Source organism: Centroberyx gerrardi, chromosome 19, assembly GCF_048128805.1.
Source record: "Centroberyx gerrardi isolate f3 chromosome 19, fCenGer3.hap1.cur.20231027, whole genome shotgun sequence".
Lineage (NCBI taxonomy): Eukaryota > Metazoa > Chordata > Actinopteri > Beryciformes > Berycidae > Centroberyx > Centroberyx gerrardi.
Window position 1 is genome coordinate 21721934 of NC_136015.1, and position 27331 is coordinate 21749264.

At 44.7% G+C, this 27331-nt stretch overlaps 1 protein-coding gene across 1 annotated transcript in view; it reads right to left on the bottom strand.

The window, feature by feature from the left end:
- Window positions 1-17431, bottom strand: part of erf (Ets2 repressor factor) — a 40671-nt gene extending 23240 nt beyond the window's left edge. Inside the window, exon 1 of the mRNA XM_071916359.2 lies at window positions 16825-17431. Within this exon, the coding sequence (XP_071772460.1) occupies window positions 16825-16846 (22 nt within the window). The 5' untranslated portion in view covers window positions 16847-17431. The remainder of the gene's footprint in view (window positions 1-16824) is intronic.
- Window positions 17432-27331: the final 9900 nt, after the last annotated feature.

The window sequence follows — 27331 nt, forward strand, 5'->3', positions numbered from 1 at the left end:
ATTACTGTTAAAGGATGGAGTTCAGAGTCGCGGAGCCAGCGGCTTAAAGCCAGGAGGAGACGAGCAGAGCAGACGGGACGAAGGGGAAATCAGGTGGAAAAGAGTGGAGAGAGGAGAAAAGAGGAAGAGGGGGAGAAGGAGAAGGAGAAGAAGAGACACACTCCAGCGGAGATCAAAAGGAAAGGAGGACGGCCGTCTGCAGGTGCACAGCGTGAACCCTCACCTCGGCTCTCACATGATCCCTCCATTACATAAGGCTTACAGACAGACAGATAGACAGAGGAAGGAGGGGAGACAGGGTGAGTGTGAGGGAGAGAGACACCAAGTGAAAGAGACAGAAAGAGAAAAAGAGAGAGAGAGAGAGAGATACAGACAGAAATACAGAGACTGGGGGGAGAAAATGAGTTCCTGACAAAGTAGAAGGTTGAACTTAACTTGTGAAGAATAGAGAGGAGGTGAAAGTGGAACAGAAAGGTAAAAAGAAAGAACAAATTGTCAGATTCTTAGACTGGAGGAAGAGGAAAGGAGTGTAGGTTAAAGTGTATGTGTGTGTATGTGTGTGTGTGTGTGTTCATTTCCTAACAGAGTGAGTCAGAGAGACAAAGAGACTGACAGAAAATGGGAGGCCAAAAGAGCAAGAGAAAGAAATATTGAGACTAAGAGAGAAAGACAGAAGGAGACAGAGAAAAAGAAACTGTGCGTGTATGTGTGTGTGTGTGTGTGTGTGTGTGTGTGGTTTCACTGGGGGAACTGAGAATTGTAAGGATAGAGGCAGGAAGACAGCCTGGTTTAACAGCAATGGCAGAAACTAAGACAAAATAAAGACAAAATATGTTTTTTATACAAAATATGTTCATTCTACCAGTCGGCATAAGGCATAAATACACTCTGTTAGTGCAGGCGATTTTATATTAGTAACTTATGTACAAAAAAAGCATAACCAAGCTTCCACACACCTGCCATAGGCAAATCACGAGACTAGTAGCTAGACGATCCATCTATAAGCTGAACTACGGAGAGAAGTTGGCCGATTTCGACAGCAATCTGTGTTTGGTTAGCAATAACTCTTTTTGTTGGCCAGGAATAGTTGGCAACAGCTTAACTTTTGGGTTAAATGGCTTGTCAGCAGTGATTAAGTGTTAAGGTTTGTTGATATTAGCTAAATTTGTGCAGATAATGAAAATTTATGTTAGATTTGACAGCAAAGACGATTTGGTAACACCACTGATGCTGTAACTAGCCATCCATGAGCTAGCAACGCATGGCTTAAATCAGCCCATGGGCTGTCCGGGGATGATGTGGTTGCTTTCTATCTCGGTGCACAAACATCCATCTTCCAAATAGCGTGTGCTGTGAATGATGCTTCCCATACACCGCGAGTAATCCAAGCTAAACAAATTCTCATCATTTGCTTTGAGAAGTTTTTGAGGATAAACAGCTGCAATGCTGTGTTTTGAAGTCTGCAGAAAAGAGTTAAGACACAGAACAGCAAGTAGGGAGTTTGACTGTTTCTCATAGCAGTGAAGCCTTGGACTGCATAGTGAAGCCTTTAAGTGCATAAACCATCTTTGCTACAGCTGAGACAGCTAAACTAGTCTAATCTGTGACACGGCGGCCGCCCAAACCTGGCCAGACAGAAACCTGTCGCGTCCCGGGGAACTCTGCAGCGCGTTGCAGGCAGCCAAGGCTGTGATTAAGCCAGACCAGGCTCGATGTGTGTGTGTGTGCACGCAAGTCGGTTATTATGCTCTGCTATGAGGAGAAGCTCCTGTTGCATTCAGCAAGCCCCTCAGGGTTGAATGGCTGATAAAGGATGACTGAACCATGTCACCATGATCTACCATGGCCATGATCCACCATGACATACCATTTGGTGGATGCACCTTACAATATCAATGCATACAGTTTAGGTGTTGGTGGCCCCAGTGAGAACATCCCTAACCCTGGCAGTGTTGGTAACATGCTCTTCACACTCAGCTACAGAGGGAATGGAAGCCCTGCCACCATGTGTACAAGACAAGACAAAAAGGCAGGAACTAACAGATTAAAAGCAGGAAAATAGGAAATCTCCACTAGAAAAGGAGTGTTGTGTTAATGAAAAATAAAATCTTAAACAATCGCATCACTGATGATCTCAGAGCCCAAACTTCTATCAGCACTCCTAATCTGCAGCGCTTGCTGAAAAGCAGCCAAGGTTGGAGACTTATCAGTTTCAGGCCTATATTCCCAGAGAGGAAAAAAACACACACACACACACACACACACACACACACACACACACACAGTGTGAGTGTGTGTTTGAAACTCGCCTGAGCATGCCTTCCTTCCAGAAAATGACAGCCCTGTAAAACATTCAGCTGTAATGAGCTCCTGGCTACCTGACTGGCTGACTGAATAACTCAAGCTTACTTCCTATAGCCTAGTCAGGATGGGAATTTGGTTTGAAGGATCGGTGTGTGTGTGTGTGTGTGTATGTGTGACAGAGAGACAGGAAGGAGGGAGAGAGAGACAGAGAGAGACAGACAGAGAGAGACAGAGAGAAAGAGAAAAAGAGAAAAGGAGAGAGATCATGTTTCTATCCAGGTGCATCGAGGCAGCATTGATTCAGCTGGTCTAGCTGGTCTGTCTGTTGCACAGCAACACACACACACACACACACACACACACACACGATTACTTTTAGATCTTCATAATGAATTGTTGTCTGTTCGTTCAACTGCAGGTAATAAGGCGCTGAGGCTGACGCCCATCAGACTGAAGCCAACCAGTGACAAACGCAACACAGCAGCCAGCTCAGCAGTCAGGCAGTAAATCAAGAGGCTTGGCTGCTTAATAACATCAAACTGGGCAGCAGGGTGGCAGTAATAATAATATGTGTATTTTTCTAAACCCAGTGCAGAAATATTACATTTACTGTCTATTACCATCGTAAATATAAAAAGTATGCTTTTATTTTGAAGGTAAACCCACTTTACATCCGGTCTTATTCTGTCCTTCTCTGGCTGGTTTGACGCAGCTACTTTGAAGCACAACTCTGTTTAACTAAAGCAACACAAATGAAACCGTTTATGCAAAGTTGGCTACTTGACAAATGTATTTACCAAACATACTGACATGTACAAAATTTGGTCGGTGAGAGAGTACCAGTGTCAGTTTTGGTACAATTTCAGAATATCGCCCAGCGTTAAAAGAGGGCATTTCTCCTTTTGGGGATCAATAGTGTCACAAATCACAAAACAAAAACAAAAACCAAAAGAAAATAGGAATCACATCTCTGTTGTATGGTTATTGGGCTGCTCCTTCCTCTGTATTCATTCAGCAATGGTACATCAACACAGCAAGAACACTAGCACCACTGCAGGAGAAAATGTGACGTGAAAGTTAGACAGTATAGTTTAGTTTCCCTTCCCTTAAAAACACAAAAAAGTATCGTCCTGGTGCTTAGAATCACTGCATAGCCTGAAGAACGAGGCACTTGTTGCTAGTGACAGTAAACAGTGAATGAACAGAGACAGATAGAGGCCGCTGTGGGACTGGAGTGATTGGCAGAGCGGTGGTTGGAGAGGGGACTTCAGAGTGGGGGAGAGAGAGAAGATAAATTTCTGCTTTTAAATCTGGCTTCTGTGTTGTGGTCTGCTCGCCAGACTACTTTCATTTTCCTCCAAACACACACACACACACACACACACACACGGTGGCCAGGCCAACAACGATAACTTGGTGACTTCAACTGTTGGATTAAGCCATGTGAACATTAGTGTGCGCACACACACACACACACACACACTAGTGTCACCACAGCCCAGAATAGGTCCGTAGCTCCAAATCCAGGGAACTAGATGAGTGAGTCAGTCTCGTACTCCCTGCCAATCACATTTCATCTCCTCCTTTCGCCTTCCCTCTCCTTCTCTCCCCTAATGCAGCTTTCCTTTCAGCATCTTTCCACACAGACAAGGAGGCTCCGCTGCCTATTACCACTAGTAGGACAACCAGCTCAACATGCAGGAGGTTCCCCCAGGGATGTGACTGTGACATGACAAAAAAAAATCTGAAATTAATAATGTGGAAAAAAGCAAGAAAACTGGCATTTCTATTGGAAATGAACGGTAATTGTATGTAACTCACCGTTACTCACATCATGGGCAGCAGGGTGACTTAGCAGTTAAAGAGACTGTCATGTAGCCTAACCAGAAGATAACAAGTGCAGGAATTTGAAGATTTGTACACCGATTAACAATGAGATCCCAACTATCTCCAAATGTCATCTGCAGGTTTTTCTTTCCCTCATACAGAGCGGATCAGTTTCACCACACCCTTGGTTTGGAAAGGAAACAAATAGCTATGGCAACTGGCCAGCTAAGATCACAGCTCGAGGAACAACTAGTTCGTTCATTGCTGGGCGATGTACTCATCAATAGTAAAAAATACCAGACAGTTCAACTCAATTTAGCAAACATAGAGAGTGAAAGTGGCATCAATTATATCTGCATTTGATGCCTTTCTATCTTTACACGAGCCAATCGTTTAATTCAGACTAATAAGCAGTGACATTAGTTGCAATTCCCTTCCCTACTTTCAACTTCTCTATGTTGATTTTTTTCCAACACTCTGTTTTGGCACCTTTCTATCATACATGATCATTCTAGTTTCACAGGAATATACACCGGTGGTTGCTCAAAATGTTGGAGATCTAGGACTATAAGCTTCTTGCACTGTTACACTGACTGCAAGCGGCTCTGGATGAGAGCGTCCGTTAAAATGCCTAAAATGTAAAAGAGTGAGAAGGGGACTTTCTACATGTGTCATGTCTTGGTGTGTTAGTCAGTCTTTCCTTATTGGCAGAGCCACGGCGGTCTTAATTCCTTAGTCTATTGCATTAAAGCTGGATCTTCCAGTCTCTAGACTGAGTGGCTCGCTCCCTGTGTAAAAACATTAAAGACAGAGGCACGACGGCGTCACCGCAGGGAGATGGCAGCCCAAATGAGCACGCTCGCTAGCTAGCTGCAGCGAGAAAATTAAAAGAGTGTGTGTGTGTGTGTGTGTGTTAATGCAACACAGACATCACCCATTTTCATGGCATGTGGGGGGCCCCCTAATAAAGTGTGCCTGCTATGTGTGTGTGTGTGTGGCAGAGAGTGGGGGAGATGAGTGAGTGAGTGAGTGAGCGCATAACTGACTTTCAAGTTTCAGTAAAACAGAGGCCCAACTCAAACTATGGATAGGGACACCAAATGGGTCACAAACCTACTGAATGAGGGCTGAGATAGTCAACTCTTTCAGCTCAATAAATTCAAGATGTAATGGGAGACTGCTATTCAATGGTTAAAGATAAAGCATTCCTGCTCTATCAGTTCATTCATTACTATTATTTAATTCATCAAGTCATTCAAGCAAGTTACATAAATCTTTTCAATTGCTAGGATTTTTAAGAATCCAACTTTAAATTGATGTAGTGAAGGACAATGGTTGAGTGTGTGTGTGTGGAGGGGGTGATAAAGGAAGGACACAGAGAGGGAGAGAAAGCAGACCAACTTTATGGCCTGCTGATGGTGTTGACCTGGTCAAATGGTGCCATTCTTATCACCAATGCAATTTATGGCCTCGCTTTGAAGCGATTTACCAGACAAATCTAAATCCTACATGAAATCTAATGGAGATTCTACAACTGTTCAAAGTTAATCTCAACGCTTAAGATGCGTAAACCTACTTGTGAAATTATATAAATAAAGACTAAATTTGGTTTCTAATCTATTTCACATATAGAGCACCCGATAAGAATTACATTAGGCTGGGAACCCCATTCTGGGAAGATTTTTTGCTGTTGGGTCAACTCAAGTCAAATTCTATGAAGGTAAATAGTAAAATATAAACTATGCACAGGGATGTAAGTTGATTGCGCAGCGACGTGCTCAGAAACTAGTGTCCGAAATTAACTTTTCGGCTCACCTGCTGTCAAGGATTGGAACCAAAAAAAATATATACCTGCCAAGAATTATTTTTACTGGCCAAAGTACTTTAAATAGGCTACATTGTTCAAACAATTATGTCACTCGCATAACCGAGGCATTTAAATGTTATCGTCTCAGAAAGTTACCGGCCGGTGTGGCAGGTAACCAATACTGACTGTAGAGCAGCGTAACAGGAAGCCAATCAGGAGCCTGTTAAATGCAGAGCCGTTGTTTTGCTTTGATTTTATTGGCTCACGGTCAGAGAGTGTACGGAGGCCAGGAGGGACAAAGTTTAAGAACAGGCGAAGAGCAAAGACTGTAGCTAGAAGAGAGCTGTATGTAGAACAAAAAAAGAAAAAAAAACATGAAATCCTGAGACTAATAATAGTGATCATACTATCTTGCAAAATAACCAGGATTATCATTTTAGCTATCTTCGTGTAACTGTAACTGATCCCATTTGATGACCAGGCTGAAACAGACTTTGTCATTATGTTGTAACCTGTAAAACTCCCCTCCACCTCCTCAGCTCCTCTATCGCCCCTCTCCTCCTCTGCTCATCGACTCATCCCTGCTTTGATCTGCCCGGAGGTGAGATATCTGCTGTGGCCTGTCAGCTGTGTGTTAGTAGGTGTGTGTGGGTGTGTGAGAGAGAGAAAGAGAGAGCGTACATGTTTGTTAGGGGGGGCGGGGGGGGACTCCCCTGAACCACTGCCTGCCTGTCTGAGTGGGTGTGTGAGAGAGAAAGGGTGCAAGTGTGTGATTCAGGGTGGAGGTGTGTGTGAGGGAAAGAGAGAAAGAGAGTGTGTGTGTGGGGGTGTGTGTGTGTGTGGCAGGGGTGTGAATAAAGCTCTCCATTTTATTGTTGTCTGTCTGTCTTCTCAAGTTTTTTGCCTTTTCTGTTCAAGGAGACATGCTGGACTGGAATACACCGCTAACACAAACATTATCTTTTTGAAGTACGAAATACGCACATACACACTTATTGCTCTGTTTCTCTTGTCACACACACACACACACACACACACACACACACTCATTCCCTCAAATATAGACACACCACACACACAGATAGCCGCACAGACCCTGGGCAAGTTGTGACAGCCAAGAGAGAGAGAAAACCACAGGGTTCCCACCAGACCGATGACTGGAACAGACAAAACAGACAGCAAGACAGACCGAGTCCGTCTCTCTCTCTCTCTTCATTCCCTCGACCCCCAACAGGTTTTCTCTGCTCTGAAGGTCCCAGACAAGACAACCGCCGCCCGCAGAGTCAGCGAAACCTTCTCTCCTAGCTCACTTTGCCAAAACAGTACATCATTTACCTTTACATTTTTCATTTAAAGGCATTTAGCCGACTGACACTCTCGCCGGGATAGACCCTAGAATGAGCGAGTTGTAGTGACGCTGGGCACATGTTGGCTGTTGCGGGGATCAAACTTGTGACTTTTTTGTTACAGGACGGTGTCTATAACCTCTAGGCCATCCAGCTGCCTCCTAAAAAACAGCCATCATCAACCACGTCTATACACGATCTATCCCCAGGCATTAGACAGAGCCACAGACCACACATTCACCAAGTACAAAAATGCAGAGTAGCCTAATTTATGTGTGTGGCATTGGTTCGGAGACATTATTATACTTTATGAAGACACTTCAAGTCTTCAGGCTCACAGTGCATACAAGGACACGGGTTCAGCGTAAAGAATTTCTACTTGCCCTTAGTAGCCGGCCCAGCAGACAAAAAGACAACCACTTTTCATGTATTTAAGTAATTTATTACTGTTAAATGTATGATACTGGCTGTTCTTAAGGAAAATTGACAGAAAAATGAGAACAAAAAATAATTGACTGACTGAATAAATTTGAAATGTATGATTTTAACAAAGTATAAATTGGCCCTTGCTGCACTCATTGTATTCATGGATGAGCCCATATGACTAACTGTTAGAGGCTTTTCTGTAAGTGTAACCAGCAGTAAAACCCAGAGGGGAAATTCATTCAAGGCTGGTGAGTCTCTCCATTCATTTCATTCATCTTGCCAGCACATTAATGGGACCTGATGAGGGGTTGTCAACCACCCGCTCTGCCAACATACAAGTTAGGTGCTGCTGCCTGTTGTCGTGGGCATAAAAATGAATCGGCTACATCGGCTTCTCAGAAATCGCTGACTAAAAAGTACAAACAGTATGGGATTGATTCATCATTTTCACCTGGAGGAAACTACTACGAATACTTTAAGTTTTGTGACTGAAAGTAGCCGAGGCCGTGCCTGCTCCACACGACTCTGACTATCTGAGATGTCCAATCTGGTTGGTTAGAAAAAGCACAAAAGGGAGGAGAGTGGGCCAATGGCAAAGCTGAGAGGCCAAGATCATCACAGGGTGAAAAATATTTTTTTTTCCCTGGGCAGAGAACCCAACTGGGCCCATGTCTGACCAATCAACTGGCCCAAGTCAACATTTGGCCCTGAGCCATCAGGCAATCCATAATATCGAACGCAGGAACTTACATACGTACAAGACAGCGTAAACTACATTCAGCATTAAATTTCTATGAATGTTTAAAGGCTGCACGGCTCACAGTATAGCTGCGAAAATGCTCTTAGCTTGCAAGTGAGGTTTAGGTGGCAACATAGCCGGCAGGGTTGGTTTTGTATAGGAATTTGTGGTTAGAAATGCATCTAGAATCATATTTGCGAGAAAACAGAAGGCTAACAGAAACCTGTTAGAGGTGTTTACCAGGGAAAGGGTATGCAGCATTTACACAGCATTTCTAAACTTTGGACATTTCACATTTTCAATCCGGCAGTGTGGGGAAAAACGCATGTGGGTCGCCAACAAGTGTATGGGTAGGAAAAGTCTGGGTTGTCCAAACAGCCACTTTCTCGCTCTCTGCAACCTGTAGGCTTTCCCTCAGTAACTCCAGAGGTGGTGCCCTATAGGAAAATTACCAACTTATTTTGCCTCATTTCTTTGTATTTGGTTTCTAAATGAGCTACCTTTTTTCTTGTTGAAGACTTCCTAATTGCTTGTGAATGCCACTGTGGGATCTTGGGAGTTTTCAATCCTCCCATTTCATTTCTAAAGCCCATTCCAGCCTAGATGTTGCCACCTAGGTCTCTCTAATTGCCAGAAAATAACCTGGCATGCTAACTCTAACCACCCTTCTTAGCTAAAACAAGACGCCCCAAAACACACATATGGCATTTGGTGGACACTTTTGCGTTGACAGCAACATGAGTATAACTGCTTTAGCATTGGCGGGGGCTAGTGGGAACGAAATCCCTAACCTTGGCAGTGCTATACAGAGCTAAACACGACCACACCTAGTCTGTCCCCTTGTTCTCTCGACAGTGTCTCTCCAAGGTAGCGGGCAGACACAGAGACACACCGTCCTGGTAGAGACCAAACCCCACCTTACCAAATCCTTCTGACCATAAACGAAGCCAAAACAGCCACTCATTCTCCACTCACCAGAGAAGACAGCCATAATACACGGTGCCACTCTCCCCACATCTCTTAGTGTGGTTGAATCCAGCCAAAACAGCCACAGACAGAGCACAGTCCTGCCTACACCTTCTGTCTCTCTCTGCCTGGTTCAATACTTCAACCTCCAAAACGGCTCCAAGGGCAAACGGTGTGGGAAACTGTCAGTCTACATTTTTCCATGAACAAAAAGGCTTTAAACACCTCACTGAGAAGGCTTTATGTGATGGATCTACTAGACCACATAGTTCAGAACATGGCTTTCCACAACATTTTACCACTAAAAATATAACAAAAAGGTGTCTGGAAGACTAAATGTGAAAGCACAAAGTCATTCTAGTTAAAGCGCCGTCAAACCTTAGAGCAAACTGAACTAAATGAAAGGAGAAGGCAAGTTTATGCAAAGGGGATTCGTCGGTGTGTGACCCAACCGATGCTACGGCCGGAAGCCCGGTATCCTGTCAGGTGTTGCAGAGATATCGATCCCCCTGCAGATGCTTTCCTTATCTGCTCAGTGGAGCGAGTCGTTGGTTCCACTCGGCTTCCTCTGTCCTTTGATCTGCCCTGCTGGAGGTCCACAGCCACGGAGACAACACAGATACACTCAATCATAAATACTCACAGGTACAAGCAAGCAGGCAGGCTGACAGACAAGCAGGGCAGAACAAACAAAGACATTTTGTGGACGATGAGCACATTCTTTGCACGTTTGCACCGAAAACTGCTGTTTCCCTTACAAATGACAGTGCGCGGGATAAAGTAGACGCCGGCACTTTGTCTAAGCCTAACCTGTATTTCTGCTGCTCGGAGATCCAAACCTGAATTCCTCATAGCAAAATTACATGGAAGCATATGCCTCAGGAACACCTAGGCTCCACGAGGCTCTTAACACCAGACTTTCCCAACCTCAGGCTGAGTAAGGGAAAAACTTAATACCTCTGAGATGCTACACAACAACCGCCGTAGTTCCCTTAGGCAAGACACTTCAAACCCCAAGAGCTTTGATTGTGCCTGCTATACGGCTGAAGCTGTAAAGATGTTTGTGTCTAGCAGGGAGGATATAAGTCAGCAAAATCAACAAGCTTCATGTTTGTGTATAATAATAAAGATTGATTCAACTTACTCTGTTGGTGTTTACAGCATATGGCTCTGTCATAGAGTAAATATCATTGTTTTTGAATTCTGGACCAATATGAATTTCCTGATGCCAAAATCATTCCATGCACCATACATTCATTGGGCTACAGGAAAACCTAAAATCCTGACAAAAGAGGTGGAGTTTGAGACATTTTCAGAAGTTCTAAATTAAACTCGCACTTGCTTTGATCTGTATTTGAAGGGTTTAATTCCAAAATTAGATATGTTACTTGTGTAAAAGTGAAAGCTTCACTTACAAAATATTCAATAGCACCAAATTAAAACAAATGATGCAACTTTTTTAAAGGACAGCCAGCAACTTAACTCCCCAGTTTGCTTAATAATGCTTTTACAGATTGGATCCTCTAGATTTCAGAAATACTGGATGATGAACTTCAGGTAGCAAAAACTTTCCAAAATCGATATATAGCATTTTGGAATAGAAGTCTTCATTTATGTCCTTTGGGGTGCTGTAAAGCAGTCTTCGGAGAACCTGGTTGTTGAAAGTGCTTTATGAATAAATTTGACTTGAAAATTTTAAATAAATGTTGGATGTCTACCTACACCCAACTCTCAATCTGCTTTCCTATGCGTGAGGCCCTGGTGTTTATTTGGCAAACATGGCTCGGCTCGGGCAACCGGTTGTCTATTCTCTTAGTTTTGCATGGGTCACCAGAGCCACTGCACACACACACACACACACACAAACACTTCCAGGAAAAGAGGCCATCCGCAGCATTGAGAGACGATAGCGGCAGCACAGACCGGGGTCGTGGATCAAACGGTCACGGCTGCTGTCTGAAAGGCAGCGGCTTGACGACTCACCAGAGAAATGCTGACGTCACTCCACAGTAGTTTTTCCAGGCTTTGATTGCCTGGTCTCCGTTCACTAGGTATCAGGAATGCGATCAGGTCAACGCAAAAAAAGGGGGGCAAGTCATTATGGGAGGAAAACCAGGGGAAAGCTATATCCTGTGAATAGCACTGTCTTTTATGTATTTTGTTTTGTTATGGCGTTTTGTCCTGTGTTGTGTCCTGAGTTTTGTTGTGATTTAGTATCTGTATTCCAATTCTGCCGTGATTTTTACCGTCTTGATTCATTTTGGTTGGTTGTTTTTTTTTTTTTATCCCACTTACAGAATCTATTTTTTCTTTAGTTATCTTTCCCTTCTTTTCTGATCTTTTGTAGTGTAAATAAATGAGCTCAACAAAGTTAAAGAGAAGCAGTGTGTCCAAAAACACCAAGACAAACCAAGAAAAACCACATCCCTGTACATCTGTCGCCAGCACCTCTTCTCAAAACCTTCCTCGACACAAACAACTTGGCCTCAACTTGTAGTGGAGCTGTGCTGTCTCTGCTGCTGGTGCCGACAGTATAATTTCGGTATATTGGTGGGACAGCGACACAACAGACTTTCCCAAAGGAAACTAACAATGCCTTTTTTTCCTCTAAATTAGCTCTCTGTTCATTAGCTCCGGGCTTATCCTCAGTCTAACCAGCGCTATTACGGCTATTTGGATTTGCATGAAGACGTCTAGCTGTTCTTCCTGTAATTACAACGGGCTGACTCAACTGCCCACAACCAAATGGTCTTCCTCAAGGGCAATTTGGTCTCGCTGGTAAAAGTCAAACAGTCACTTTGTTGTGAATACAGCCTGACCACATCAGTGTCAGGTAGAGCCGCACAATGACTGACATATGGGCACACACATGCACACACACACACAGAGTCATAAACAGCAGCCATGCCCTAACCAGGCTTAACACCGGCTAATTGCTCATGTATGGCTCCTTTCACTCCACGCACACACACACACACTGCATCTTTGGCTCTTTCCAACACACACTCACACACACACAGAGTGCAACAAAGCGTGCTGGCCCGCTGGCTGGGCCGTCTACAGCTGTGACGTCTCACATGTGGCGCGTTGTTGATATAAGGAGTAACACAAGTGGAAAATTGGAGCTGGTGGGGCCAGACTGCTCACTTCCTGGTAGGAAGAGAGTGGAGGTTGACCCATATATATATATAAAATAGGCATTGGGCTCACTGACGGCCACGGGAAACGCAGACAAAAGGTCTGTGTAGCTCTGTGCAGAACAGAATGAGGATATAGATCAGGGTTCCCCAACCTATGGCATGGAGCCCTATGTGGGGTCTATTGATGTTAGCACTGGCCTCCTTGAAAAAATTCCCTAATCACACTAAAATGACTTCATTTGTTTTGAAATGAATAACTGCAGCCAACAGGTGTACAAAAATTACCGTAAACGCCATACAACTGCCATAAGAAATGTCCCTGACCAGCTTCAAAGAGCGGCTCGGTTTCTGTCCCCAATAGAATTCAAACACTATTTTTGCTCTTTAGGCCTTCTCTAGACGCAGCACAACATGAATGCACTATTTTCATGTGCGGCAAATGTCACAGGAATTTTATAAATTCAGTGTGGGGTCATCTGGCAGCAGGGTGGCATAGTAAGTCGGGAAGCCTTGGTTTCAACCCCCCATCAAGCAGCCAATCTGCTGAAGTGTCTTTGATAGGGGTGTCGCGATTCTCCAAATCCACGATTCGATTTGACTTTAGATTTTAAGGCCACGATTCGATTTTCGATTTAAACATTTTTTTTTCAGCACTGATGGCTATGCCATTGTTAGACTATCAAGGCTTGATTTGTAAAGATCAACAGATCATTGGTTTTATGCCCTGACAACTGTCATTTACATTTTCTTCTTTAAAAAGATGGTATCAAGTGTGATATAACTGCCATATTTTTTTTGGAATGTACCACACTATGGCCATATGGTCAGAGTTTTTCCATTTAAAAAAACACAACTTTCCCTTTAATTTGGTACGAAATACATGGCAAGGCGATTCAGGGCGTCTCCTCACTTCAGTGTCAACATTCACAGTATGACAACAAAACAGATCCTTCCTATCTTGGCTAACGATAAGCTTTCAAAATACATACAAAACCTCCAGCGCTGCAACCCACAGTAATAAGATCAGACAATAATAGTCGCCAAACAAATATGGAAAAAGTCACTTGAAGTCAACTTGAAGTATATATAAAACAAAGCTGATAACTTGATTTTCAGTTTTTGGTATATTTTAAACGATTTAAAAATGACGGGCGCTCTTGGGCGCTATAGTGAAATATAGAACGGGCGCTCTCTAGCAGCTACGCTGTGTCGCCATTGAAATGTTTTTTCTTCTTCAGACGCGTGCAAGTAGGCAGGGGTGGAGAGAAAAAAATACTGGGAGAATCGCGAACTCGCTTGTGATTTCGAAGGTCGAAATTGAACGCTCATTTCGATCGATTTTCGATTTAGAATCTTTGAGCAAGACACTGAATCCCTGCCAGCTACAGCGATGCTGTTCTGCAGCTGAACCTGACCTCTGACCTCTCTGTGGAGGGGGGCAAGAGAAAAGAGAATTTCTCCTTGGAATCAGCAGAACATCACAAACAATTTTAGGAATTTGAAATACTGGGATGTCATCTGGGCAAATCAAAAACGTTGGAAATAACAGGCAGAAAAAAGGCGTCCTGGTGGCTTTGCTGCGTATCATCACCTCCGTCTCCCTCCCATTTTTCCTGACTCTCTCAAATGTACACTAATAAAACAGAAATGTCATTAGAAAATAATTTTGAATAAAAGGAAGAATAACCAAACAAGAAACAAATGGAAGTTGGTGTGTGCCACACGAGCAATCCTATAAAAACAAACTCCTGAAATCTTGATGGTTAAATGTCTAAAACAGCCCAGCAGCCACAGTGACAAACGCCCCAGACACCTCAAAGCTGAATGTAGGCCTAACAGCGAAACTAAAGCACAAAATCATTTATAAATAGACAAAGGGGGCTATCCTCTGCTGTGCGGCACATGGACAAAACAAGGCTGTCTACTTTTAAAAACCAAACGGAAGTGCAGCATAACCTTGCAAATCTGATCCCCTGGAGAATGGAGGTCATTAGGAGAGAATACAATGTTCAGATGTCTGAAATAGGCCACACTGACATGTTAGACTAAGTGGTGCTCTAAATATGAAACGGCCATGTGTGCATATTCAGATTCTCACAAAACAGCATTTTTAGAGATTATGGTCTCACTGCACAAAGATGAAACTGTGTCCTACAGTAAAAACTTTTCTTTGAATGGATAAATCCCATAGAAAAATAATTCTTAGTCTAGCATTGGGTGTAAATCAGGACCGTTCACTCGCCCCTGTGCCTGTTTGGTGTTATCTGGATCATAAACTCCATGGTTAGGATTAAAAAGGTTGTTTTATGGGTCGTGGTGTACAAATCTAATGGGCACACTTACAGTGGGCGTAGTATTTTGGGGCCACGCACCCCATAAGGATCTGCAGAACAAACCATAAAACTGCCAACAATCTGATTTTTGCCCATTTAAACACATTTTAATATTGTATTTTTCTCAGACACAAATTGTTTACTCACCAATGTGCCTGTAGAGTTAATAGCCCATGACAAAATATCCCACGGTGGAAAAAGCTTTACAAATCAAATTTGCTTGTGTATTGTTATAAAAAACAGTTACCTGAAGCACTGCAAAGCTCTAGAAGTCATATTTGTGATTACAATGTTGCATTGCGGTGTGGCATTCCCCTCTTAAATGCCCCATTATGGGTACTGGAACTTTGCCTGCCCAAGATTACCACACAAAACTTTAGACTAGACAGAGTTTTAGAGCACCTAAAGGCACAACGGAGGAGGAATCACAAATTGTGGATGGCAAATCATAACCATTTGAATGAAAACCAAAAAGTTGAGAACAAAACAATAAACAACAACAATTCTGTGTTTGGACAGACCAAGCGTGGATTTGAGGCAACAGAAACGCTCCATTCCAGTCAATAGACTGAAGTCTTGCTTTGCTGAAGTTCCTAGAGCAGCTTGGTAAAAGCTGTTAACTACAAAGTTAACACAATTAACTTTTTATGCAAATCTTCCGTAAGTCAAGGGTCAAACAGGTTTGTGACAAAGTGCTTCACAGAAAACAAGGAACATTGGGAACTTTGTAAACACAGAGAGACTGGGAAGGTTTCCTCTTTTACTGAATAATCTGACCCACAAGCCAGCTAGCCTGGAGAGGTAAACTAACTCCCCAAGCTTTGTTTAACAGTGATCAAATGGATCCAGTCAGGACAGCAGTCACTCAACCGTAGGCAGTTTGTAGTTGTAAATAAAAAGGTGGGTTAACCATGCTCTCCATTTGGTTATCACTATATGGCAAGCAACCATCAATATCAACAAAAATCTACAAAATTTACTTTCAGAAAAGTATTAATGCCTTTTGCCCCTTAAAAGATCCTATTTTCATATCTATGTCAGCCTAAAAAGCCAGGTAAACAGAGTTAATGTAGGTTTACCAACCACTGCATCCTTGACCATACACTGAAAATCATCTTTTCAACAAGTGTCCCACTTCACCTCCCCCCCCCACTCAATCACATTCCCTCTCAATGTATTTGCTCTCAAAAACCATCCTATGACCATCCTATGATAAGGAAATGTTAGTAAGGCCCCTTATCCATATCTCAACTCTAACATGATGTAAAAAAAATCCCTTCTATTTCTCTCCTTAGCTCTTATTATACTTCTTTCCTTAGCAATTCTCCCTTAGATCTAGGTTCACAGGAGTATTACCAGGACAGTATCATGACTGTGACCCTTGCAGTCCTTAGTAGTTGCTGCATGTGATATTCGTAAAGATAGTGGTAAAGCTTACTCTACTGTTGCACGCATTTAAGTCGTTGTGGACAGGGGCATCGGTTAAATGTCTAAAATGTAAATGTTATTGCATTATCAGGGCATTATGGTCCTGACCCTGCACTCCTTACTACCGGATCCTTATAATATGGGTGAACCAGGAATTTAGGCTTATTCTACTCATTGTAAATCGCTCTGGATTGAAGGTTCAGCTATTTGTATCAAATGTAATGTAAATGTAAAAAGGGCCTTTGTGACTCTCCTGATTTACTGTAGCTGAAAGAAGAGAGGATCGTTTGTCGGAGGGGCTTTCTAGGTTTGCTGAAACAATAACAAGAGAGTTGGATGGATCCACTCTAGCGCCATAATTTGTCACACTTTCTCTGAAGCGGAGGGGAGTTAGTTAGCATGCTAACCAGCTAGCTACCGAGCTAACTTAGGCGCTGCTGTTGTTTCCATTTCAAGAATAACACTGCCGTCTGAAAAGTTTATGTAGAATACGTAGCCATCAACTTACCCGAGTCCCCCGGGGTTTTCATCTTTGTTGACTCGGCGGGGCTGGTTCAGTCAATTTCCCCGTCGGCTGGTAACTTTAGACGTTAGTTAGCTAGCCTGGTAGCCAAGTTAGCTAGCGAAGTTAACGTTAGCTGTGACACCCCACTCCTTCCTCCGGTGTTGTTCTCACAAGTGGCTTAGAAAGCTTCCCCCGTTTAGGAGCTCGGCTTTCCTCTAAAGTTGCCGAACCTCTGTTAAGTTCTCATGGAGTTCCGTATTTCTCGACACCTCGACGTTTCCTCGAAAACTTTTTGCTGAAAAGTATTTGTTTTTAAGTGTGAGGCTGAGGCGAAAAGTTGCCCTGAGCCTCGGGGGAAAATCCAGTCGCCCGGGTCTGAATGGCGCAGGTCGAAGTTTGAGAGAGTCGTGCTGCCGTTGATACTAGAGCGACGGAATGCAACGCATCTAAAATTTCAACCCGTTTGTTACAACGATGTCGCATGGTCGATTCCTCTTCCACATCATCCTCGCCGACAGTCAAAACAACGGCGCTCTGAAAGGAAAAAAAGTATCAGCCCGAACTCTCTCTTCTTTCTCTCCCTCTCTCTCCGGCACAGACTTTTCTTTTTCCACTCACTCACTCAGTTCGTGTTCTCAACCCCCCTTCCTCTGTCGGGGTGTCGTGTTTCGCTCTCCTCCTGCCACACGGGGCCGCCCACGCTGACCCACGGAGGGAGGGAGGGAGAGGGGAACTGAACGCCCACTTGTCGCCAAAGATCGTCTATGTTTTTGGACGATGAATCCATTCAATAGTAAGCTAGCATCTGCATCAGTCACGCTGCCATACAGGGTGGTAGTGACGTACAGTTCTGAATCTGAGAAGAGGCTAGTGGGAGTTGTGTGAAAATTCACTGTTAAAGTGTAAAGATTTGTTGTTAAAGTAAAAAATTAGTAATAATATAACTGGTGATATATTTGATCAATTACATACTGCTCAATAAATAACAGACATGACTGAGAGTAGACTCTAGTCTGCTGTTTTTTGACCAACTACACTATGTAATGACATTTGTGGTACCAGGAAATAGGACACCTGTATTGTGTTATATCACGTTGAAACACAAAATAAGTGATCACAGACAGAGTTGGAGGTGAAAACCGATCTATAGGCTACCCTGCTAAGACTAAGAGAAAGTACGTCAGCCATGTTTCTGAAAAGGATCAATTACGCAAGAGGAGGTGCAAGTAACTTTTAACGCCTTCTTTTCCACACTGGAAGCCTGACCATTTTTTTTTTTTAATTTTACTATTGAGTGATTCATCTTCTCAATATACGATCTTCGACGAGGACGCGCTGCCGCTGCTGCTTCTTCTTCCTCCTCTTCTCTCTTCCCCAGTTGTCGCTCGCTCCCGCTCGGCGCGTCACGGCGTTGCTGTGGAGACCCGTTACCGCCGCGGGTGCTGCCTGCGAGGCGCCACGCTCACCGGTAAACTGCGACATGCGGGGCAGCCGGGGGAGCCGCGAGCCGCCATCCGGTATGATTTATCACGAGGAAGGAAGGAAGGAAGGAAGGAAGAAAGGAAGGAAGAAAGGAAGGAAGAAAGGAAGGCGAGGCGGGCCATCAACAGGTGTTTTCTCCCATAGGGGAAGCATGGTGGCTGGGTGAGACACTGACATTTACATACACTTACAAGGGGACTTATTAGCATTATAGTCTCAGTACACACACACACACACACACACACACACACACACATACACACACACACGCCTCCTTTTCTCCCATACTCCTCTCCTCCTTTCTAATGAAGGGCCCTTCAGAGTTTGCATCGGCTCTGAGGAGGCAGGAGCAGAGAGAGAGCTGAAAGAAAGGAGCAGTAATTACTGGAAGCTGAAGAGCGGATGGAAGGAAGTGAAGTGGAGAGAAGAAGTACGGATTGTAGGTAGCCTCTCTTCCTTCCTTTCTTCCTTCCTTTCTACCAATCACTCCTCGCTCTTGTCACTTGTGCTCTCTCTCTCTCTCTCTCTCTCCTCTGCTCTCCTCATTTACTTTGAGTGGCAGCGTGTGGGAAGTGAAGGCCAGCCAGTGGGTGAAGTGTTTCATACGATTGTCACACTGTCACACACACACACACACACACACACACACACACACACACACACACACACACACACACACGCACGCAGGCGCCGCCGCCGCAGCACAATAATGTCAACAATGTAACAGAAAACATCGCTGCGCTGGCAACCGCAACCGCCGCCGCCGTCAACCCCTCCTCCTCCCTCCTCCCTCCTCCATCCTCCCTCCTCCATCCTCCCTCTCTCCTGTCACATCCCTCGTTCGCCTCTCGCTTCTCCTCCGCAGCCTCCACCAACCTGCTCCTCCACAAGTTCCTCTCCTACACACTTAGTTCCTTTCCTACTCACTGCCCCCTTACATTCCTCTCCTACGCCTCGCCTCCATGAGTTCCTTTCCAACTATCCTCCTCCCTTGGTTCCTTTCCTACTCTTTGCCTCCATAAGTTCCTCTCCTCTTCCTCACCTCCAAAATTTCCTCTCTTACTCCTCCCCTTCCTTAGTTCCTCTCCTACTCCTCTCCTCCATTAGTTCCTCTCCTAATTTCCTCTCCTACTCCTTGCCTCCTTAAATTCCTCTCCTACTCCACCATAACTTCCTCTCCTCTTCCTCGCCTCCCTAACCTCCTCTCCTACTCCTCTCCTCCCTAGGTTCCTCTCCTACTTCTCCATAAGTTCCTCTCTTCTTCCTCGCCTCCGTAAGTTCCTCCCCTCTTCCTCACCTCCCTAACCTCCTCTCCTCTTCCTCGCCTCCCTAACCTCCTCTCCTCCATTAGCTCCTACTCCTCTTTAAGTTCCTCTCCTACTCCTCGCCTCCCTTAGTTCGTCTCCTACTCCTCCATGAGTTCGTCTCCTACCCCTAACCTCCATAGGTTCCTTCCCTACTCCTAACCTCCTTAAACTCCTCTCCTCCTCCTCCTCCTCTCCTCCTCCTCCTCCTCTCCTCCTCCTGCTCCTACGTTTCACCCTCACCACTCTCCCTCTCCCATCCCATCACACACCTTCCCTCTCCCTATCCTATACACATGCATGTCCATGTGTGTGTGTGTGTGACTGTCATGTTCCAGCAGCAGACATGTTGAGACTCGCTCCTTCAGAAACTGATGTGTGAACAGTGTCGTCCAGTCCAGTCCGGTCCGGCCTGGTCCGGTCCGGTCCGGTCCGGTCCGGCCTGGTCCGATCCGGTCCGGTCCGGTCTAGCCCGGTCCGGCCTGGTCCGGCCTGGTCCGGTCCGGTCTAGCCCGGTCCGCCTGCGGCTGCGTTCACACTGCAGCTGAAACTGATTCGCCCTCCTTCAGGTGTGACACACATCTGATGGTTTCTCTTCAGTGTGAGTAAGCAGCAAAATCGTCAGCGTTTTAATTTAACTTTGAGAGTGTTAAACATCAACACTATGTAAGTCCACAATATCAGAGTTCATTTAACACTTTCAGATAGTTTTGAACAGCCAAATCAGCTAGTGTCTATCTATCTATCTATCTATCTATCTATCTATCTATCTATCTATCTATCTATCTATCTATCTATCTACCTATCTATCTAAATTAAAAAAGAAGGTGCTCTAACCAGAATAAACCGACCTCTACTCTGTCAGGAATATAGTTCGAACCACATATCTCGTATTACCTTGGGTTTCTCAACACCTTTTCATGTCGCAATTAACTGTCAAATCAGTTAATCTCTGTAGTATTGAACGTAGACATTGCAGTGAGCAACATCCTACAAAACTGAACAGTCCAATTCCAAAACACTATACATTCATTTTGAGAAAAACAAAACAAAAACAAAACAAAAAAACTCAATATTACAGAAGAATGACTTAATCCTCAAATGTTATAGATAAGTAGATAGATAGATAGATAGATAGATAGATAGATAGATAGATAGATAGATAGATAGATAGATAGATAGATAGATAGGCCTACTGTTGTATTATGGTTGTGGGTTTTATGTTGGCTAAAAACATCAGGAGTGGATTTCTCATTTTGGAACCAAGCTCTTCAGTGTGACACATCTTTGTGGACGGCTACAGCCATGACACTGCTCCTGACTAAGCAGCCAAGAATGAAAGGCTATAGTGGAAATAATAGTTTTGTGATGAACCAGGAGGGCAGCAGAGTGTGTGTGTCCACAGCAGAGTGAGGGCAGCAGAGTGTGTGTGTGTCCACAGCAGAGTGAGGGCAGCAGAGTGTGTGTGTGTCCACAGCAGAGTAAGGGCAGCAGAGTGTGTGTGTCCACAGCAGAGTAAGGGCAGCAGAGTGTGTGTGTCCACAGCAGAGTGAGGGCAGCAGAGTGTGTGTGTCCACAGCAGAGTGAGGGCAGCAGAGTGTGTGTCCACAGCAGAGTGAGGGCAGCAGAGTGTGTGTGTGTCCACAGCAGAGTGAGGGCAGCAGAGTGTGTGTCCACAGCAGAGTAAGGGCAGCAGAGTGTGTGTGTCCACAGCAGAGTGAGGGCAGCAGAGTGTGTGTGTGTCCACAGCAGAGTGAGGGCAGCAGAGTGTGTGTCCACAGCAGAGTAAGGGCAGCAGAGTGTGTGTGTCCACAGCAGAGTAAGGGCAGCAGAGTGTGTGTCCACAGCAGACTGAGGGCAGCAGAGTGTGTGTCCACAGCAGAGTGAGGGCAGCAGAGTGTGTGTGTGTCCACAGCAGAGTGAGGGCAGCAGAGTGTGTGTGTGTCCACAGCAGAGTGAGGGCAGCAGAGTGTGTGTGTGTCCACAGCAGACTGAGACACTGAGCCTGGCGGTCATGTTGGGGGATGAGCAGGCCGGCTGCATGAGAAAGCAACGCCGACAAAGGCTCAGCAGGGGAGCCGCTGGACACGTGAGTGTGAATTGGCGGGGTGATTGGGACTAATTGATCACCAGAGTCACTACCAGTTCATTACTGAGGTGCTAATGAGCCCAATCAGTAAACAGGAGCGATCAATCACTGGATGATGAAGAAATAGAGGAATTGATGGATTAAGTAACGAGGATTTAACTTTTGATCAGTGGGACTCTCAATATGGGAATTTGATGATAAAGCGCTCATTATAGGATGTCACTATAACCTCGAAACTCCCAAAATTATTTTATGTTTTTAATCCTTGAACTGAAAAGTAACACGTTCCTTTATATGGTGAAAATGGTTCATGACCCTAAAGCCTGTGAAACCCATTCAAACCCCCGGTGTGTGATTTCAAAATGCAAGCTCGACAATGAGAAAATACGTTTAGAAAATTCAATTTTCTTGGTTTCCTGTGTTTAGAGATTCAACATTTTTTTTTTTTCTGTCCTGCAGCGGGATACGTTCCATCCAGAGAGATGTGTTCACGGTTTTTATTTGTTTTTTATTAAGCAAAGTGTTTTCTATCTGAGGAAATCTGGAGCGTTTTAAAAGTGGAAAACAAGCCTGAGGGGGCAAATGGTAACGCTGCCACACCCAGAGTGAGCAGCACTCACTCTGACAACAAAACTGTAATGGGAGAGGCCTTTTCACACCAGCCCATCTGTATGCATAAGAAAACACACACACACACACACACACACACACACACACCCTCTTTCTCTCACTGACACACACACTCTCTCTCTTACACACACAAAATAAGAGTAAGAGTCAAAATAAGTACGGGAAATTCGAAGGACTTATATTCATGACTGTATTTCATTGTACCAGTACCACACACACACACACACACACACACACACACACACACACACACAGAGTAATGAATGTGTCTGGGTGGTCGGAGGGGAAAGTGAGCCTTGGTCCCTCTCTTGCTTTGTGCTACAGACGGAGTGATGAAGACATTTTCCATGTCGTGTTCCTCCGCTCCGCACCATGACCGTATGTATGCTGAATAAAGCCCTTGTCTGTGTTTCTGTCTGTCTGTCTGTCTGTCTGTCTGCCCGTCGGCTGGTCAGATGATGTCTGTCTGTCTGTCTCTCTCTCTCTGCCAGTCTGTCTGTCTCCCTGCCACTCTGGCTTCCAGCGAAGCAAAAAGCCCGAGGATATAGTGTTCGTACAAGACAGACAAGATGAGGAGGGGGAAAAAAAACAAAACAAGACGGACTGCAGAGAGCGAGCAGCCAAGGAGAAGAGAGCTGAAACTGGAGGGAAGAGGGAAGAGACGGAGAGGTTTTTGAAGGAGGGAAAAGGATTAGAAAAGAGGGGTCAGGAGAGGAGAGGCAGCGAGGAGTACCAAGGCTAAGTAGAGGGGGAGGGGGAGAGGGAGAGAGGAGGAGGAGGAGGAGGGGAAGAAAGAGGGAGAGAGAGAGAGAGAGAGTGAATGGGCCCTTTGTGATCAAAAGGCTTGTTTATTTTCTTGGCGCTTGAACTCTTCAGGAGCCACATTGGGGCTGTCTAGCTCGCGTCCTCATCGCCTCCCCAGCATCCCAGCAACCGCCGCTGAACCCCGGAGAGGAGCCCAGGCCCCGAAACCCCGAACCCTAGCTCCACCCAGGCCCCGAAACCCCGAACCCTGAACCCCGAAGAACCCCCGAACCCGCCTCCGGCCCCACACAACATCCAGGAAACACATAAACAAGATGGAAAATGGCGTTTGAAACATTTGAAAAGCCCGAGGTGCGCTTGTTTCAACTTCCCCGGCACTTTAACAGTGTGTCAAAATGTCAGAAGTAGAGAATACTGTGTTCAGAATCGAGCTAAAACAAGCGCTCCCCATGTGCGACTCTCACTTCTGTGTTTTGTTTTCCTTTCCTTCCTCGTCGCCCTGGCTGCCCTCTCACTCAAGCAGAACAAAAAATAATTGAAAACTGTGTTTCACATATTTGAAACACTTGAGGAGCGCTTGGTTCGTCTTCCCAGCTACTTGAACAGGCTTAAAAGTGATGTTGCATTCAAAATGAGTCAAAACAAGCTCTCCTGATGTTTCTCTCTGGCTCATTAAGTTAATTTGAAATTCAATGTAGTCAAATACTTTCAAAATATTTGAATTTTGTACTAGTGGAACAGATACTTTATCATTTTTTAAGAACATTTTACATTCGTTTAACTACTATTTATTATCAGCCTACTTTAAAATACCCCTAATTCAATTTAAAACTATTTTTCTTAATTCAAAATACAGTATATACTATGTATTATGTACAATCACATTACAATACATACTACTATTTCAGCAAGGCATTGCACTAGCTGAGCACCTGACCTCCAGCATTACATTACATGACATTATATTATATTACCGTACATTTCATTACATTGCATTAGGGGAATTTGGATCAGGCAGACACAGTCCTGCTCTCACTCAGACACAAACACCCTCTGTTCCCTTCTCTCTCTCTCTCTCTCTCTCTCTCTCTCTCTCTCTCTCCCTCTCTCCCTCTCTCTCCTCCAGCTGGTATTCACACATGTGTAATGGGATTAACACGCTCTTGCGCCAGGGAGGAGAGGACAGAAATGGAGGGAAGAGGGGATGAAGCCATGGAAGAAATGGGGGAGGAGGAGGAGAGAGAGAGAGAGAAAGAGAGAGAGAGAGAGAGAGAGAGTGGGGGTTAAAAAGGGGAAGGTTGAGGGGGAGGAGAGAGCGGTGGCTGTTGAAAAGGAAAACAAATGTATAGAGGGGAAAAAGAAAGAGGGGTGGGAGAGCTCTTTTTTCCATTAGCTTGTTATTAGACTACGGGAGGTCAGAGGGGACATTTTAGGCTCATTTGAATTTCAGGGAGGACAGCCCCATTCAACCCGTATCTGCATACAGCGTGGTACAACCCCCAAATATGGAAAAACATCGCATCAGAATGAACTGCACTTGCTAATCTCACATCTGTCTCTTTACATGATCAATTAAAAGTCTTCCTGTGTTCTTTATTGCTCCGAAAAATAATGAATTACACCAAAGGAGCTCGAGCTGTCAGAGTCGGCAAAGCTGTGGAAAGTTTAATTAGGTGCATGTCAACTCTTCTTCTGTAGAGAGAGAGAGAGAGAGAGAGGAAGCACATTCAATAAAGTTTTCATGTGGGGAAAGAGAGAGAGAAAGAGAGGGAGAGAGAGAGAGAGAGAGGCCGCATTCAATCCTTGAAGAGGAAGAGGGACTGCAGAGAGGAATGCGGGAGTTATATTTGACCTATTTGCGGCTCTGCGCCAAGTCTGTAATGGAGAGAGAGAGAGAGAGAGAGAGAGAGAGAGAGGGAGAGGAGGGGGAACATGAGTAAGGGAAACCTGAGAGGCAAAGTACACAGACGAGGGGAAGAAGTGAGTGAAGGAGAGAAGTGTGAGTTGGCATGGCAGAAAGAGAGAGAGAGAGGGAGAAGGAGAAGCAAGCGAAAGAGGAGGAAAGACAGTCGGTGTGAAAGAGTAAAAAGAGAGAGAGAGAGAGGAGGAGGAGGGGGGGGTTATAAAGTCAAGCAGTCAGTCAGAGTGAGGCGGAGGTATGTGTGGAACGGTGTCAGTCTATATAGAGCTCAGTGTGTATGTGTTAACAGTCTCCTCTGTCTATCACTGCAGGAACTCCCTCTTCCTATTCCTATTGGCACTATGCACCGCTTCCTCCCAAAATACACTCCACACACACACACACACACACACACACACACACACACTCCTGCTGCACCTCCTCCCCGCTCCGTCTGTCCACTCTGTCAATACAGACCACACCGCCTGCATGTTAAAAGGGAAAAAAATCCACTTTAAGATGCTCTGTTAGTCTGTCATTTTGCGCGTAATTTACTTTTTTTTTTTGCCTCGTCTGCTTCAGCTTCAGTTTGTGATTCCCTGCGTTTCCCAGAATGCCTTTCGACGACTCCCTCCTCAGAGACCGTGCCTGAACTTGTTGCTTTCAGTCAAATGTTGGCGAGTGCGGCGTGTAAATAAATAACTCAAATGTCTTGCAGCTGCATTGCATTCTGGTCTATTGAGGCTACTGTCGGAGGAGAAATTGGTCTCTCTGCCTCTTCTACGGTGGATTCCTCCCTGTGCGACTGTTGAGCGTCGATCCAAAATGGCGGCTCCAGAAAGAAGCCCCTCGCTCTTTGATTCTGGGGCACTGACACCGAAACCTGACGTTTACCGCTGATGTTTTAGTTTTGTTTTCTTTCGAAATACTATGAAACAATATCTTTTACATTTACGTTTGGCTAGTTATCCACAGGAATGAGAAAAATACACCGCCAGACAACAAAATAGACCCAGGAATGCAATGTTCATCACCAATAAGTGTTTTGTTTTTTACAGTGTTAAAGTGATATCAGGTGGATTTTTCCTTTAAGTTGGTTGTTTTAAGCACTCGTAAGCCGCTCTGGCTCAGCGCATCGGCTGAATGAATAAAATAAAAAATAAAAATGTAAATGTAGCAGCGCTAGCCATGCTAACAGTCGCTCTCTTTCTGCCTGTTAGCATCTCAAAGCTGTTAATTCATGCCGTTTGACTGTCTGTTGACAGCGGAGACGGCAAAGTATGTAAAAGCCGTCGCGACAGGCCAACCAAAATACTAAGTAGATGCTTAGATTTGGTTGAGTGTTGATCTAGAAGTCTGTGGCTTGGATGGGAAGCGGCGAGTGGGGAGCGAGTGTGTACCTTGGTAGTGTGTTTTTCCTGCTGTGTGTGTGTATCAGAAAAACGTTTTAAAACCTTTATATTCCTGGGAAGGTTTGCTGAGCTCGTTTTTCTTTGCTCGCTATTTCCCACATCTCCCTATCTATCCTCTCCTCCCTCACACTCCCTTCTTGCTCTCTTCCCTCCTTCACTTCCTCGTCTGTTTCATCTTCTTTTTCTCCCCTTTTCTGCTCTTCATCACTCTGTTCCTCCTCTGTTTCCACTCCTCTTCCTGCGGCAGAACGGGTCTCAGCTCCAGCAGCCCATCACTTCTTTTTTTTTTACTTTTTTCCCCCCCTCAACCTTCCCTGTCTTCATTGTTTGAATATGGTGTATACATGTAGGCTGACATGTATAGTCTAGTGTCTTGCACTGTCACTATACAGGTATGTGAGGCCCTGCTGTCCACTCACGATCTGATTCTAATTTCTTTTTCCAATCCGTTTCTTCGCTGTTTGAATAAAAAACTAGTCCTGGTCCTGGTCCTGGTCCTGGTCCTGGTCCTTTCCTCACTGAACTGCTTCAATAAAATCACAAAGTGTGAAGGACTCTTTGCTGGTCCTGTGGAATGTTATCAGGAACACAAATAGCAGGAAAAAAATTACAAACGAACGGTTGCTGTATGTCCCAAAACCCTGAAATCCTGACATTAAAGCTTAAAAATCACATCCCAGGTTGAGCTTGGCCGGGCTAAGTTTAGTGCTCTTAGTTTTTCCCTAATAAAACAAACCACCCCTCTGTCCTTTTCTAGTTAATTGCATTGAATTTTTGTCCCCTTTGTCACTTCTTCCTCTATTTGCAATTCACATTTTAGCTTCAATTTAGCTGACGCTCTTCGATTGAGTGAGCAGGTTGGGGTTCGGCGTCTTCCTAAAACACTCGGACAGGAGATCGGCTGTAGATAGAAACGTCGGTTGTTGCT